At 44.3% G+C, this 13,904-nt stretch overlaps 1 protein-coding gene across 1 annotated transcript in view; it reads left to right on the top strand.

Annotated features, from left to right (window-relative positions):
- Window positions 1-13,904, top strand: part of AGBL1 (AGBL carboxypeptidase 1) — an 889,948-nt gene that overhangs the window by 74,128 nt on the left and 801,916 nt on the right. Inside the window, exon 5 of the mRNA XM_065906215.1 lies at window positions 4,486-4,579. Coding sequence (XP_065762287.1) covers window positions 4,486-4,579 — 94 coding nt within the window. The remainder of the gene's footprint in view (window positions 1-4,485; window positions 4,580-13,904) is intronic.

The following is a 13,904-nucleotide window of genomic DNA, read 5'->3' on the forward strand; positions in this document are numbered from 1 at the left end:
TGTTATTTGCCATCTCCTAATTTGGATTATTTCTGAGTATTGTTAATAATCCTGTATGTAGACTTAGCTTCTGATAGCTAAGAAGAGGAAAAGGAAGCTTAGAAGAGTGAAGAAATTGCTTGAGTTCACACAGGTAAGTCATGAGGGCTGAGTTTCTAACTGCAAAAGTCATGTTTATTCTACTCTCCACACAGAGACAGTTCTTATTAATAGATTAGGTTCTGTACCACCTATTTCAGTATAATGAACATAGATTTTATTTCTCTTTTCTAAGCTCCTTTCCTGCAGAAAGAAAGTGGCAATTATTTAGATATAATACTCTCTAGAGGAAAGAACGTGAGCTTAGAGCCAAGAAGACCTGAGCTTGACTCTGATTTCATTTCTTAAGAGTCATATGACATGGGCACTTAACTTGTTTAACCTCAGTTTCTTCCTTTGTAAAGTCAGAGTTGTAATAAGACCTCATAGACTTGGTGGATGGGTAAGATCATATTCAGGGGTAAGCTCATCACACAACAGTTGCTAAGTCAATGTTTTGCTTCTCTGCTTTCCTCTTTTCCCTCAGTCATTTGGGATAATAGGAAGCATGCCCATACAGGGAATTAATAGGTGACATTTTCTGTAACCATCCTCAGAACTACCAAGGTAGTAAGGACATGTTTCATTGGTTGATTTCAGGAGTAAGTGTGGTATGTGCCTGTGTGTACGAGTCTGTGTGTGCTCAGTCACTCACTTATGTCCGACTCTTTGGACTGTGACTCACCAGGCTCCTCTGTCCATGGAATTCTCCAGGCAAGAATACCGGAGTGCATTGCTATCCCCTACTCCAGGAGGTCTTCCTGACCCAGGGATTGAACCCTCATCTTACCACTGAACCACCTTGGAAGTGAATAAGCATGGAGGACCCATCAAAAGACAGTATTTCTAGGGAATAATGAGATAGATGCTTGACTCTGTGTTCACAGATAGAATCTTCATTCACATTTGTACATATTGACCAGATAATCAGACAATATTTCAGAGAGGTTAAAAGAATCTATCCAAATCAATTTCTAAAAAAAGGAAATTCTAAGTGAGAGGCTGTGGCTTTGCATAAAGGACAACTCTTGTTGATGAGTAGGCAGAAGGTATGTCATTCCCATTTGGAGCTTGCCAACAGCATGAGATTTGAGATATCTTATTTTGGTTTTGTAGCAGGGGTTCCCAACCTCTGGGATCTAATGCCTGATGATCTGAGGTGGAGCTGATGTAATAATAATAGAAATAAAGTGCACAATAAATGTAATGCACTTGAATCATCCCCAAACCACCCCCCCACTCCAGTCTATTGAGAAATTATCTTCCACAAAATTGGTACCTGGTGCTGAAAAGGTTGGGGACCACTGCTGTAAAGAATAGTTAAACTGAATAACCTACTCTCATTATATACATTGATTATAGAGGTCTTGAAGAATTCCTTTAGCAGGGAGCTCTGAAAAATGCTGAGATTTGCCTATGGATATGAAGAAGTGGCCATTTGTCTCCTATTCCAAGACAACATTTCCTGTACAAACTATTTCATAAGATATTTTAAAAAATATATGATCAGTCTCTACACATCAAGTTTACTGATGAGAGGCAAGCAGAGTTCATGAAGCCCATGGATTTCTGTCTCTTTGGTGAATTGTTAGCCACTATCGAATGTTCCAGCAAGTTTTCTAAACAGCTCCTATCTGCAAAAGAAGTTGGCTGGACCCAGAATGGCTCTGTGACAGCCAGCGAACCCTTCAGCAGCTTTCACATGGCCAATGGGGATGTTTATAGACCTGCCAGAGGTCTAACCTTGGGCAGCCATCCAGCATGGAAGAACTTAGTGAGGATTTTTTATTGTTGTTCTCTCTCAATTCCAAGTTGAAAGCCTTCCATGCTAGAATTCACGCTCTTAAAACTATTTCCTCCCTAACTGTACTTAATGCTAGAGTTTTGCTGAATTATTTGCCAGGAGTTTACTCCAGCATGTTTTCCCAATTTAGAAGTACAGACTGAGTAGCCTTGGGAGGGAAGATTGATGGACAGAACTCAGATGCCAAATTCTTGAATTTTGATCCAGGCAGTGACCGCCTGTACTAGCATCCATGCATAGTGGATGTTCCAGGAATATACACTTCTCGTGGTAACTAAGACATCAGCCTCAGTCTCTCTCTGGTGGACTGTACTGGGATGAACTATATTAGAGGCTCCAGTTTTCCATTTTTTCTCCTTTCCTGAGGCTTGGAGCAAGCCAGGATAAGCCTCCCTTGATTCTCTCTCTTTGCTTCTCCATGACCCCCTTGCTACCATTCGTGTTTCCTGGAACAAAGCTGGCCCAAAGCACAAGGCACGAGGTCTCTGTTTTAGTGTGTTACTGAAAATGGGGCCCAGCTGCTTGCCACTCAAAAGCCATTAAAGAGACCAGGTTGGCAGAAAGGAAAGTTTGCTTTATTCTGGATGCTGGTAACCAGAGGGGGCGGGTAGATGCCCGTCCTACGATGGACTCCATGCCCTCCTCCACACCGCCCACCCTGACAATCAGGGGTGAAGGGCTTTTATAGGCTGAGGGAGGGGTCTACCTGCAGAAACAGCACAGGTGGCTCTAACAGCCATCCTGAAACTGGTCATCAGTGGTCCCACCAGTGTCATCTGGATTGTTTTCAGTACAGTTAATCTTTAGTTCCAGGTTCGGTTTGTTTCCACTTTTTTGAGGCCAACTATGGGAATTGTGGCAGCTTATGTCATGGCAACAGTCTGGTCATCATGTACTTAACTTCTTCCACCTGGTGGGAATTTCAGTATCTACAAGACAGCTTCCAGGATATGGCTCACTATATTATCATCAGCTCTTAAGAAGGAACGAAAAGTCCTTAACTTTGCTTGTAGACTGAACTACTATTATTTGGTTTCCTTTGATAGCTTTACTTTGCTTCTGCATTTTCTCACTTTTCTGATTAAGCTTTTTCTTTGGTTAAAGTTTTTCCGTAGACAGAAATTGTGGGGGGGGGGGGGAACAAGGACCATAGGATCCTGCTCTGTTTCACTACAACAGTGCAGTAAAGCGGAAAAAAAAAGGAAGATAACCTTTCCTTCTCCTAACTGAACATTTTGCCCCCAGCCAAACTGATTCCATTTTGTATCCTGTAGATTCCTCTTATTTTTTGATGTGACCAGAGCTCTTCCTAAAGTGAACTGAGTGGAGTGGGGTGCTGGAAATATTGTGGAGAGGCTGAAGCATCATTGAAGATGAGAGTGGCATTTTTGTAACCAAAATACTTACCTGAAGCCACCAGGTTGACCACATACCCCTTTGAGTCTCTTTCTGTTATTCAGAGTTCTTACTATGTTTCTCTAACCATCCACTTGGACAAAAGGGCAAAGATTTCAGGTAATTACCTCTGAGCAGGACCAACTAATGGATAGAAGCATAGTCAAGCCATAGCCTCAGTGTTGGGAGATCCAAGTGCAAAGCTGTAGGAGAACTTGGAATTGGCATGGAACAGAAAGGGTGCTATATTTTTTATTGAGTTGTTCCCTAAAGTTTTAAAGAAGTGAATCCAAGTTGTACTGACCCTTAACCCATCCACTTACGACTTTTCTTCATTTTAAACTCTCCAAACAGCAAAATGTATCCAAGAAAGTGTTTCTTAAGATGCTCCCTGTGTGTGTGTGTGTGCGTGTGTGTGCACGCATGCACATGTGTGTGAATGTCATTTTGTCTGTGTGTGCATGCATATATGTGTGCATGCATGTATGTATCATATGGGAAGTTGGTAGTGGGTGAAACAGCTTGATCTGAAGTTGCCAGAAAGCCAAAAATCTACTTATAGGGAAATCTTCTGCTTGGCAATTACCTTGACTATTCCGGTTAAAAATACAATGGATTCCACATATATGCATTAATACACAATGTTCGTTTCTTCTCATTCTGACTTACTTCAGTCTGGATACTGGGGAATGGGGGTGGGATGGATTGGGAGATTTGGATGGGCATATATACACTGCTATGTATACAACAGATATCTAATGAAAACTGACAGTACAGCTCAGGGAAATCTACTCAATACTCTGTGGTAACCTGAAGGGGAAGGAAATCCAAGGAAGAGGGGATGTATGTATACATGTGGCTGATTCACTTTGCTGTATAGTAGAAACCAACACAACATTGTAAAGTAACTATACTGCCCACCTTCTGAATACAGTGGTGTAGGGCAATGGGCCACTGGAAAATGAAAAACATAATTTCATGACTTGGGCCCCGTTTGAGAAAAAGATAGTATGGGAAGATAATGTGTGCTTTTCAGGTGTCTTTAACTTCCAAGCCAGGGATGAAAGACCACAGGCATTCTCTACTTTTAAGTTGCCTTTAGTAGGAAAGGTAATGGACCTCACCTTTCTTTTGGGCTCAGTCTGAGGTGCTGAAAATAATGCTTGGTCCAGACGGGTCAGTAACTAGCGTGCTATTGTTTTTCTCAGTCACCACAGGAGCCATGCTGGGGATTAACGGAGCGATGGAACTGCTGTTCAAGGTCATCACCCCTTACACCCAGAAGCACACCCGAGTGATCAGGTACTGAGCACTTTTTAGTCCTTTTTCCTCCTTTGCGTACATACAGAGATGGGGATGGCAAAGATATTCTAATGGGGATCGGCTGACGTGGCTATGATATCTGCCTTAGATATGGTACAGTGACCTTCTCCTGTGTCAGCTCCCATCCATCTCCACCCGTGCACCGCTTCCTCTGATTGTCACAACAAACCTGAATAGATGTGATATAATGGGTATGACACCATCCTTATTCTCAGATGAGGAAACTCAAACGCGCAGAGAGTCCCCAAGATCACAATGCCAGGAAAAGGCAGAATTGGGATTTGAATTCAGCCTGATCTGTCTGACTCAAAAGTCCTTTTTTTTTTTTTTTTTTTTTTACCTGAAGCCTTCGGGTATCTCTTTTAGTCACAGCAACTCTACCATGATGAGTACAGCCCTTTAAAGACAGTCCAGAAAGGACAGGGAAATGAAATGTTCTCAGGGTCTCTGAAGAGATGACCAGTTAAATCTCGGTTATGAAATTCTGGTTGCGTGCTAGCTTTGAGATGTGCTTTTATGATTGGGAAGTGAAACTGCCTGTTCTCCCTGGTCCTGCCTGCTGGAGTGGAGTGAATCACAAACTGAAAAAAAGGGAGATGGTCAGACACGCCGGCTTTAGAGATATTCAGAAACATTAAGATCCATCATTTATGGGAGTGACTCAGCAAGGACCTTGAAAGAATATTAGAAAAAATTCAGCCAATTTCCAAGATATATGGGGTCATTTGGCAAAGGAGCATTTCCATGCCCAGCCATGATATTTTCTGCGTCCCAGCATCAATCTTCGCCTCATCTTCTACCTGATTATTTTTCTCTTGGGTCACCACACTAATGCCATTATCATCCATTCTCACCTGCACCTCTCTTCACCAGCAATTCCTAGAGTGAAAAGCATCATATCTCAGTCAAAAAAAAATTACTCATCAGATATATTGAGAAGTACTGGGTTAAACAAAGTTAGGTACATTTCCTTACTCTAAGACTTCTCAGAGCTTTTGTAAAGCCAACACATATTCAGAGTATTCAAGATGGGTATATAGTGTATTCATTGTTCTTTAGTTGCTCAGTCATGTCTGACTCTTTGGGACCCCATGGATTGCAGCCCACCAGGGTCCTGTCCATGGGATTTCCCAGGCAAGAATACTGGAGTGGGGTGTCATTTCCTTCTCCAGGGGGTCTTCCCAACCCAGGGATCAAACCCGAGTCTCTGGTATTGGCAGGCAGAGTCTTTACCACTGAGTCACCAAGGAAGCTTCCAGGTAGTATATACCCTTTTCTAAAACTGATTTAGCTAGGGATCTGTTTTTGTTTGGAGACCATCTCTTTTTTGAGAGTCTGTGTAGCATGTACCTCATTTGAAAAATCTCTGAAGTTCAAATGTATTGCAAAATGAAATTCAACTAAATTCTATCAAAGGATCCTCATTTAGTTAAGTACAAAACTTTAGAGTCACAAGCTCAGTGACAAATTATTAACTTTCTTGATTTCTCTATAATTATTGAATACATTTTATTTCCCTCTTAAACTTCATTATTCAATTTGAATATATTTGATTTGGATGTTTCGGTTTTTATCATGGTTTGTAGGCCTTTGCTGCTGACATATGCAGTCTTAATGTGGCCTTTGGTCAATAATCCATGAGCTGTATCTTTTTGCCTTATTCACCAGAACTCTTTTTTTCCCCCTTCCTTTTAAAGATTGCTTTAGTTTTTTATTTTGATGTGGACCATTTTTAAAGTCCTTATTGAAATTGTTGCAATATTGCTTCTGTTTTGTTTGATTTTTTGGCTGCGTGCCATGTGGGATCTTGGCTCCCCGACTAGGGATCGAACTTCCACCCCTGCGCTTGGAGGTGAAAGTTTAACCACTGGACAACCAGGGTAGGCCCCTCCAGGACTCTTCTAAACTGCTGTTGTCTCCATGTATCTCTTTGACAGCTCAGGGATAGTTGGTACTTATCCTATATCATGTGAAAATCTAGCAGCGTCTCCTGGGCCCATTCACATACCAGTACCCCTCAGTGCTCACTTGGGTACCATGTTGTTTAGAGAGCTTCTCTAGGCAAGTCCTCCCTGGCTTCCCTAGGCCCCTGGCCCTTCCTGTATGGGATCCTGATAGTTTTATAGCAAACTGGGGGCTGGGGAGTAAACAACAAAGCCCCGAAGCCCCCTTCTCAGAGACTATGCTTGTTGCCCTCTCTATTGCTTTTTCTCCTGCAGAAGGAATAGAATTTAAGCACAGATCCAATCAAGGTGTGTAGAAAAATGGGAAAGTAACCCCAGGGATTAACAGTGGTGGATGTTTCCAATGACACAGACTTTTCAGGGACCTTGGCCTATTCCTGCATTTCTGGCCTGTTCTGTAAAAGTTAGACAAAATGATTCCCCTTCTTGATCCAAACGCCAAATTAAAACCAAACCTCCATAGAGGAGAGGCTTTTCCACCAGCCATTTCAATAGAGCTGTCATTGCCATGGCGTTTATTATGTGCTCTGCCCCGTGCTAAGCTCTTAGCATGCATTATCTCACTTGATCCTTTCCTCTTAGAGGCAGGTGCTATTACTGTCCCCAATTTTAACAGGGGGGAAAAAAAAGGAAGCTGAAAGAAATTAAGTAACATGCTGGGATTTAAGTGAAAGAGCTGGAATTTAAACCTTGTCTGATACATGAGCCTTTGCTCTTAAACCACCGTTGTCGTATCTTACACAGCCTGTTTCCAGCATGTGATTTCTAAAACCACCATAGGTAAGACAATCATAAACATTTAACGTTTGTTTAAATTTCAGAGACCCTCTAAACTCATGGACCAATTTGCTTAATGATAGGGGAGCCTTTCTCTTCCGTTGAGTGACTATTTCCTCTCAAAGGCTAAATAAAGGTCTGTTCCCTCTGCTTTTGAATTCTTTCTCAAGGCTGCCTCGTTTTCTGCCTTACCTCCAGCCTCCAGCAGCACAATAAAAAGAAAGGTGCTAAAATCAGAAGACCTGCCTTATAGCCTTCCTTCTACCTGATTCCTCGGCAAGTCCTTTATCCTTTCTTAACTCTCACATTTCTCAAAGTGTGAATATCAAGTCCTACCTCCTAGGTTTGTTGTGGGCATTAAGAAGGAAGGTGCCAAAAATCTCAGAAGCTTTGCTGGGCTTTAATGTTGTTTCTCGTTAGGAATATAAATGCAATTGGATACTTGGCTGCCTGCTTCAGATCAGTCAGCAAAGCTAGAGGCAAACATGCAGATGGGAGGTTTCTGCCATCACTCACCTTCTTCCATAAACTCTGTGTCCCAAATAGTAACTAAGGCATACTCCAGTGGGTTCTACTCAAGTTCACTGGGATGCTAGAACCAGGGGGTTTGAAAGGGTCTTCCAGGGATGCAGTAACATGTCAGGGGGTCCAAAGAGCTCAACTGAGGGTCATCTTGCAAGTGCTGGCAAGCTCCGGGAGAGTTATTCTCAGATGCCTCAGCGAGAACAGATGCTCAGCGTTGTTTCTGTGACTCCTCCCTGCCCTGGAGATTAAACCTGCCCTATTTCTCCAGTGCAAACCTAAAATTAGTTATGCAGCTGTCCTCCAATAAAACCCTGTCTCCAGATAGTACTCAGGGGGAGATTTACGACAGAGGCACAAGCTGCACACCTTCTAGAGAGAAGGGGCATGCCGAGCAATGTCACTCACCCTCTGTGGCCTCTCGCCAACCCTCCCTCCCAGAGGAGGAGGCTGCTCCAGGCCTCCCTCACTTCCCAAATACCCTCCACGCTGGCAGGGTCTGAGGGCCATAGATTTGTGTCAGCTTGAACCCGTTTCCTCCTGACCGTCGCTTTACTCTGAGCCATTTTTATTCAGACCTAGATGGCTCCTCTAGCCCTCCAGTTGGCCTTCCCCAACTTCAAAGCAATTAAGAATGTGTCCTGGGAGATTTCTCTGGTGGTCCAGTGGTTAAGACTGCATGCTTCCGATGCAGGGGGTCAGGGAACTAAGATTGCACAAGCCATGCAGTGTGGCCAGTACGTGTGTGTGTGTTCAGTTGCTAAATTGTGCCTGACTCTTTGTGAGCCCATGGACTGTAGCTCGCCAGACTCCTCTGTCTTTGGGATTCTCCAGGCAAGAATACTGGAGTGGGTTGCTGTTTCTTTCTCCAGGGGTTCTTCCTGACCCAGGGGTTGAACCTGCATCTCCTGCATTGGCAGGTGGATTCTTTACTGCTGAACCACCTGAGAAGCCCATATATATGTGCATGTGTGTGTTAAGAAATATATATATAAATTTTAAAAAGTCAATATATCCTGAACTCCATCTCCTTCCTTACCTTTCAGTCCCCCTCTCATCTCTCTAGTCAGATACCCCTACACGTGGATTCCCTGTCCTGCTCTGGATCTTTTCCTCAAGTGCTTCCTTCCCTCTGGAAGGGCATCACGGTCTTATTGAAAGAGAGAAACTCCCCCCACTTTTCAGGCACCTCACGGGAAGGAATTTTCCCTCCTCCAGCGCTTTGTTCACATTTTCCTTTAACACATATCAGATTTGACTCCCGTGTTGGCTTTTCCGGTGCTTCACTGGAATCCACCTGTAGTGCAGGAGAGGCAGGAGAGGTGGGTTCGATCCCTGGATGGGGAAGTTCTCCTGGAGAAGGGAAATGGCAACCCACTCCAGTATTCTTGCCTGGGAAATCCCAGGGTCAGAGAAGCCTGGTGGGCTACAGTCCATAGGGACGCAGAGTTAGACACAACTGGAATGACTGAGCACACACACACATGTTTGTGTGTCTTCTCTCTCCTCGAAATTCTCAACCTTCTGAAGGTAGAAGTCAAATTATATTTATTTTGCTGTTCTCCATTGGCCCAACCCAAATGCCCAGACCATGCTAGACTCTTAATTCAAAAGGACTTCATCAATTAAAAAAAAAGTATATATATTTTGAATAACCTATCTGATGATTAATAAAAGCCAACATTTACTGAGGGGGTGCTATTTCGTGTGTGTGTGTTCAGTTGTGTCTGACTCTTTGTGACCCCCTGGACTGGATAGCCCACCAGGCTCCTCTTTCTATGGAATTTTCATGCAAGAATACTGGAGCGGGTTGCCATTTCCTCCTTCAGGGCATCTTCCCGACCCAAGGATCAAACCTGCGTCTCTTGCATTGGCAGGCGGATTCTTTATCACTGGGCCACCTGGGAAAGCCCAGGTGCTATTGTAGGTATTTCCTACTTATTATCTTACTCCTCGTTACCAAGAACTTCACATGTGAGGTTCTATCATGTCTAAACATGTCTGGGAAATGATGTGGTAGATCTCCCTGAAGTCTCTTGTGTGAGAAACTGAGGTGCCTGGAGGGAGAGGAATCATGCTAAGAGAATGAAAGGCAGCAACTGTCAGCTTGAGAGAGGAGAGAGTCTCGCTGGAGGGAAGGTGCACACGGCATCTTTTATCTCTTCCTTAGATTTGTCTAGAGGATTGCCCGAGGTTGGCAGAAGAGAAAGATCTGAGTTTGAGGGGACGTGACAGGCAGCATTCACATTCAGACTTCGCTTCCTCTTTGAGACAGAGCTAGTCTTCCAGTATTTGGCTTGATAATCCATTCAGCTGGAATTTATGGGGCTTTAGAATTTATGGGGGAGCTTTTTATAGAATGGTGGTGGGGCTGGTGGTGGCAGGAATGACACAAGGCCCGGGTGAGCTCGCTCTCACTAGCCGGTTCTCCTGTGAACAAGTTTGTTTATCTGCACCAGAGTTCTCTTTGAGCTTTCCAAATTTGCTAAGTAGGAAAATTTATTGCAGCAAAGATGGACTGCTGGTCTGGCTCACCTTATGACCTTAGAAGAGCCTGTGTTTGGTCCATGTCGCAGCTCCTCCTGTACCTTTGTGCCCTCATTTCTAGGGTGGACCTATGGTTCTGTAAAAACAATGGCGATTTCTGCTGCTAGCATCAGTTTATCTTTCAGGACTTTAAACTCTGTTGACCTCTCTCGCCTTAAAAACCTCAGTGTATGGGACTTCCCTGGCAGTCCAGTGGTTAAGACTTTGTCTTGCCATGCAAGGATTGCAGGTTCATCCCTGGTCGAGGAATTAAGATCCCACATGCCTTGTGACCCCCCCCCCCCAAAAAAAAATGAAAAGGCCAAAATCATTCACTTGAAATTTCTCTGGAGCTTTCCCAAGAAGTCAGGAGGTCAGGAAATGTGTTGTTCAGGACCCTGCTGGTCTAACCCTCACTGAGGACGTTTTCAATATTCCCATCACATTCATGTCCTCTCAGGCTTTCTGCAGGGTTCTCATGCTCTTCAGGCTCAGGAGTTCCTGCTGCTGCTGCTAAGTCGCTTCAGTCATGTCTGACTCTGTGCGACCACATAGATGGCAGCCCACCAGGCTCCTCCGTCCCTGGGATTCTCCAGGCAAGAACACTGGAGTGGGTTGCCATTTCCTTCTCCAATGCATGAGAGTGAAAAGTGAAAGTGAAGTCATTCAGTCGTGTCTGACTCTTAGCGACCCCATGGACTGCAGCCTACCTACCAGGCCCCTCCGTCCATGTGATTTTCCAGGCAAGAGTACTGGAGTGGGGTGCCATTGCCTTCTCTGCAGGAGCTCCTAGGGGCCTAGAATTCTATGGGGCCACAGTGTTCAGAGGCCATATGCTTCACCTGGGCTCCAACACTGACAAGAGGAGAAGATGAATGTGTTGGGTCTTTATCAAGCCTCATAAGCAAATTCTTCAGCTTAGCCTCTTGTTGTCTGTGCTTAGAATAGCTTTAGGTGATCTTCTCCCTTCAAAGGCCTGATCTCACAGCATCTCTGGCATTTGAGCTTTGCCTGAGTGCCGGATTACTAGGCATTGCTTCATGGGCAGTTCTTTACGATGATTTCATCTTCAATTTACGAGCTCTAAAAAATGTCCCTCTCCTCCTTTCCCTCCTTGCAAAATTCCTACATTTTTTTTTTTGCAGACCCAGACCTTCTGGAATTTGTCCAAGTATCCTACCATTCCACTTTTCAGAGTAGCTGACAGATGAGTGGAGACTCAACCAAAGCTCATGGGTTGCCTGAGATCATGAGCGATTCAGTGACTCAGCTACTTTGTCACTGAGACAGACAAGCAAATTTTCCTGTTTTTCAAAATAGCTACTGAATTTCTTCCTTGGTGTTCCTTCCCCCCTTATTCTCCCATGAATGGCTTTGTGGCTTTTGCTGTTCTCGGTTTAATATAATTAAGACTGTGGTTTCCAGGGTTCGGGCTCACATGGCTGGTTTCAGAAAATGTGTGCTCCAGATCACTTGGACTCAAATACCCTGGAACAGGAACAAAAAAATTCCAACCCAGCCCTACAAGTGCTTCTATTGGGAATGGGCCACACAGACTCAACTTACTGACAGAGTGATTAGTGCCTTTGCCACCTGACTCCAAGCCTGTAGCTGATCATGGAATGAATAGTTTCCTCCATGTATTAAAACCTTGGTGACTAGGTTTGTTGGTTGAAATCCCTCTCATCTTTTTGGGAAGCCAGTGATCTCTCCCTGATTAGGGTCAGTTGTAGACATTCAAGTCATAGGATCTAAAGTTGGAAGTTCCTTAAGGACCTACTGGTCCAATTCCTTTGTTTTAAGATGAGGTGGCTAAAACCCAAAGAGGTCAAACTCAGCCTTCCATCCTGATGTCAAGACTCTGTCTGTTTCTCTAAGATCTGCTACTGTGTAATACAAATCAAACCTGCCCCGAACTAGGACTTTTAATATTTATTTGAGAACATTGTAAGTGTCTATCTTGATTCTAGATAGGAGGGTTTGAAAATAGCAGAAGGTGAACTCTGTCTTCAAATTATGGGAACCATAGAAGTACAGTGTGGGAGGAATTTCCTGACCCCAGTGCTGGGCTTGTGAAATGGACTGACTTCCTGTTTTGTGGAAATGTCCTCATCATGCCTTTATCCTTAGAGCTGAGCCAGAAAGCCCTCCTCTTGTGGGCCTGGATCCTTAGGAGGCTCTGGACTTTGGAGAGTCTAACTAAAAATGTGTCAAGTCCTCCTCTGGGCCTGAGATGGGCTTGGGTTGACTGTGCATCCACAGGGCTCCTAATCTGTTTCTCCCTCCTAGACACCCTGATACTTGAGTGAGATGAATTGGATACCTTGAGGAGGAGGAGCTCTAAAATACATGCATATGGGGTTGTCCAGGGATGCCATGGCCAGTCCTTGATTCAAGGAAGATTATCTGGCAAGGAGAGCTCTCCTGTGGTGTGATATTTTGTCTCAGCATGACATGAGATGGGGCAGATGGAATATTGGTAACGTGCTGATTTTGGGTGCGTCCAGCTGCTTGTATAGAAAGAGGCTCCAAAGCAAAACAGAATAAAACTTGCTGAGTCTGTGTACCTGGGATGGTCCTACATGCCCCCTTGGCTCTGTGAGGGTTCTCTACAGACACTCCATTCCCATCTTCATGTGATGAAACCTGTTCTGCCCATACCTTTTCATGGATTTGGGCTTCCCAGGTGGCATTAACAGTAAAGAACCCACTGGCCAATGCAGGAGACATAAGAGACATGGGTTCCATCCCTGAGAAGATCCCCTGCAGGAGGAAATGGCAACCCACCCCTGTATTCTTGCCTGGAGAATCCCATGGTTAGAGGAGCCTGGTGGGTTACCATCCATGGGGTCACAAAAGAGTCAGAGAGTGCTGAATGACAAAGCACGTGTGCTTTGTGGATTTGCTCCCATTCCCCCTCTGGAGTTTGGAGGCAGACTCTTAGGAATTTTCACTTTCCATAGATATTAATCTTCTAGCCCAGGCTGAATGAGCAAGGAGCTTTTGCAAAGAAATTTGTTTCTTTCTGTAAATCATGACTTACTCGCAGTACTATAACTGCTTTCAAATATGGGGGTGAGGGGCTTCGAAGAACTGATGGGAGGTTCAGAAAGACCTGTATCAGGAGAGACTCTTCTGACCTTTGCCTTTTGCTTTGAGGGAAGAGTTGCTTTTATTTTAAGTATGATTTATTGGCTTGGCCATGCCAGGTCTCAGTGGTGGCATGTGGGGTCTTTAGTTGTGGCATGTGGGGTCTTTAGTTGAGGCATGTGGGATCTAGTTCCCTGACCAGGGATCAAACCTGGGTCTCCTGCATGAGGAGTGCAGAGTCTTAGCCACTGAACCACCAGGGAAGTCCTGAAGGAAGAGATTCTTCTAATAGGCCATTACCAAATTCTTCAGGGGTTGATTCCATGCTCAGGGGAATTATGAAGCATATGGGTGAAGGGAGCACATTCTGCTTTCCCTATGGGGCTGTGAGTGGGTGCTGGGTCTGGGATATGTTTATTAAGCAG

Source organism: Muntiacus reevesi, chromosome 15 (assembly GCF_963930625.1).
Source record: "Muntiacus reevesi chromosome 15, mMunRee1.1, whole genome shotgun sequence".
Taxonomy (NCBI): Eukaryota; Metazoa; Chordata; class Mammalia; order Artiodactyla; family Cervidae; genus Muntiacus; species Muntiacus reevesi.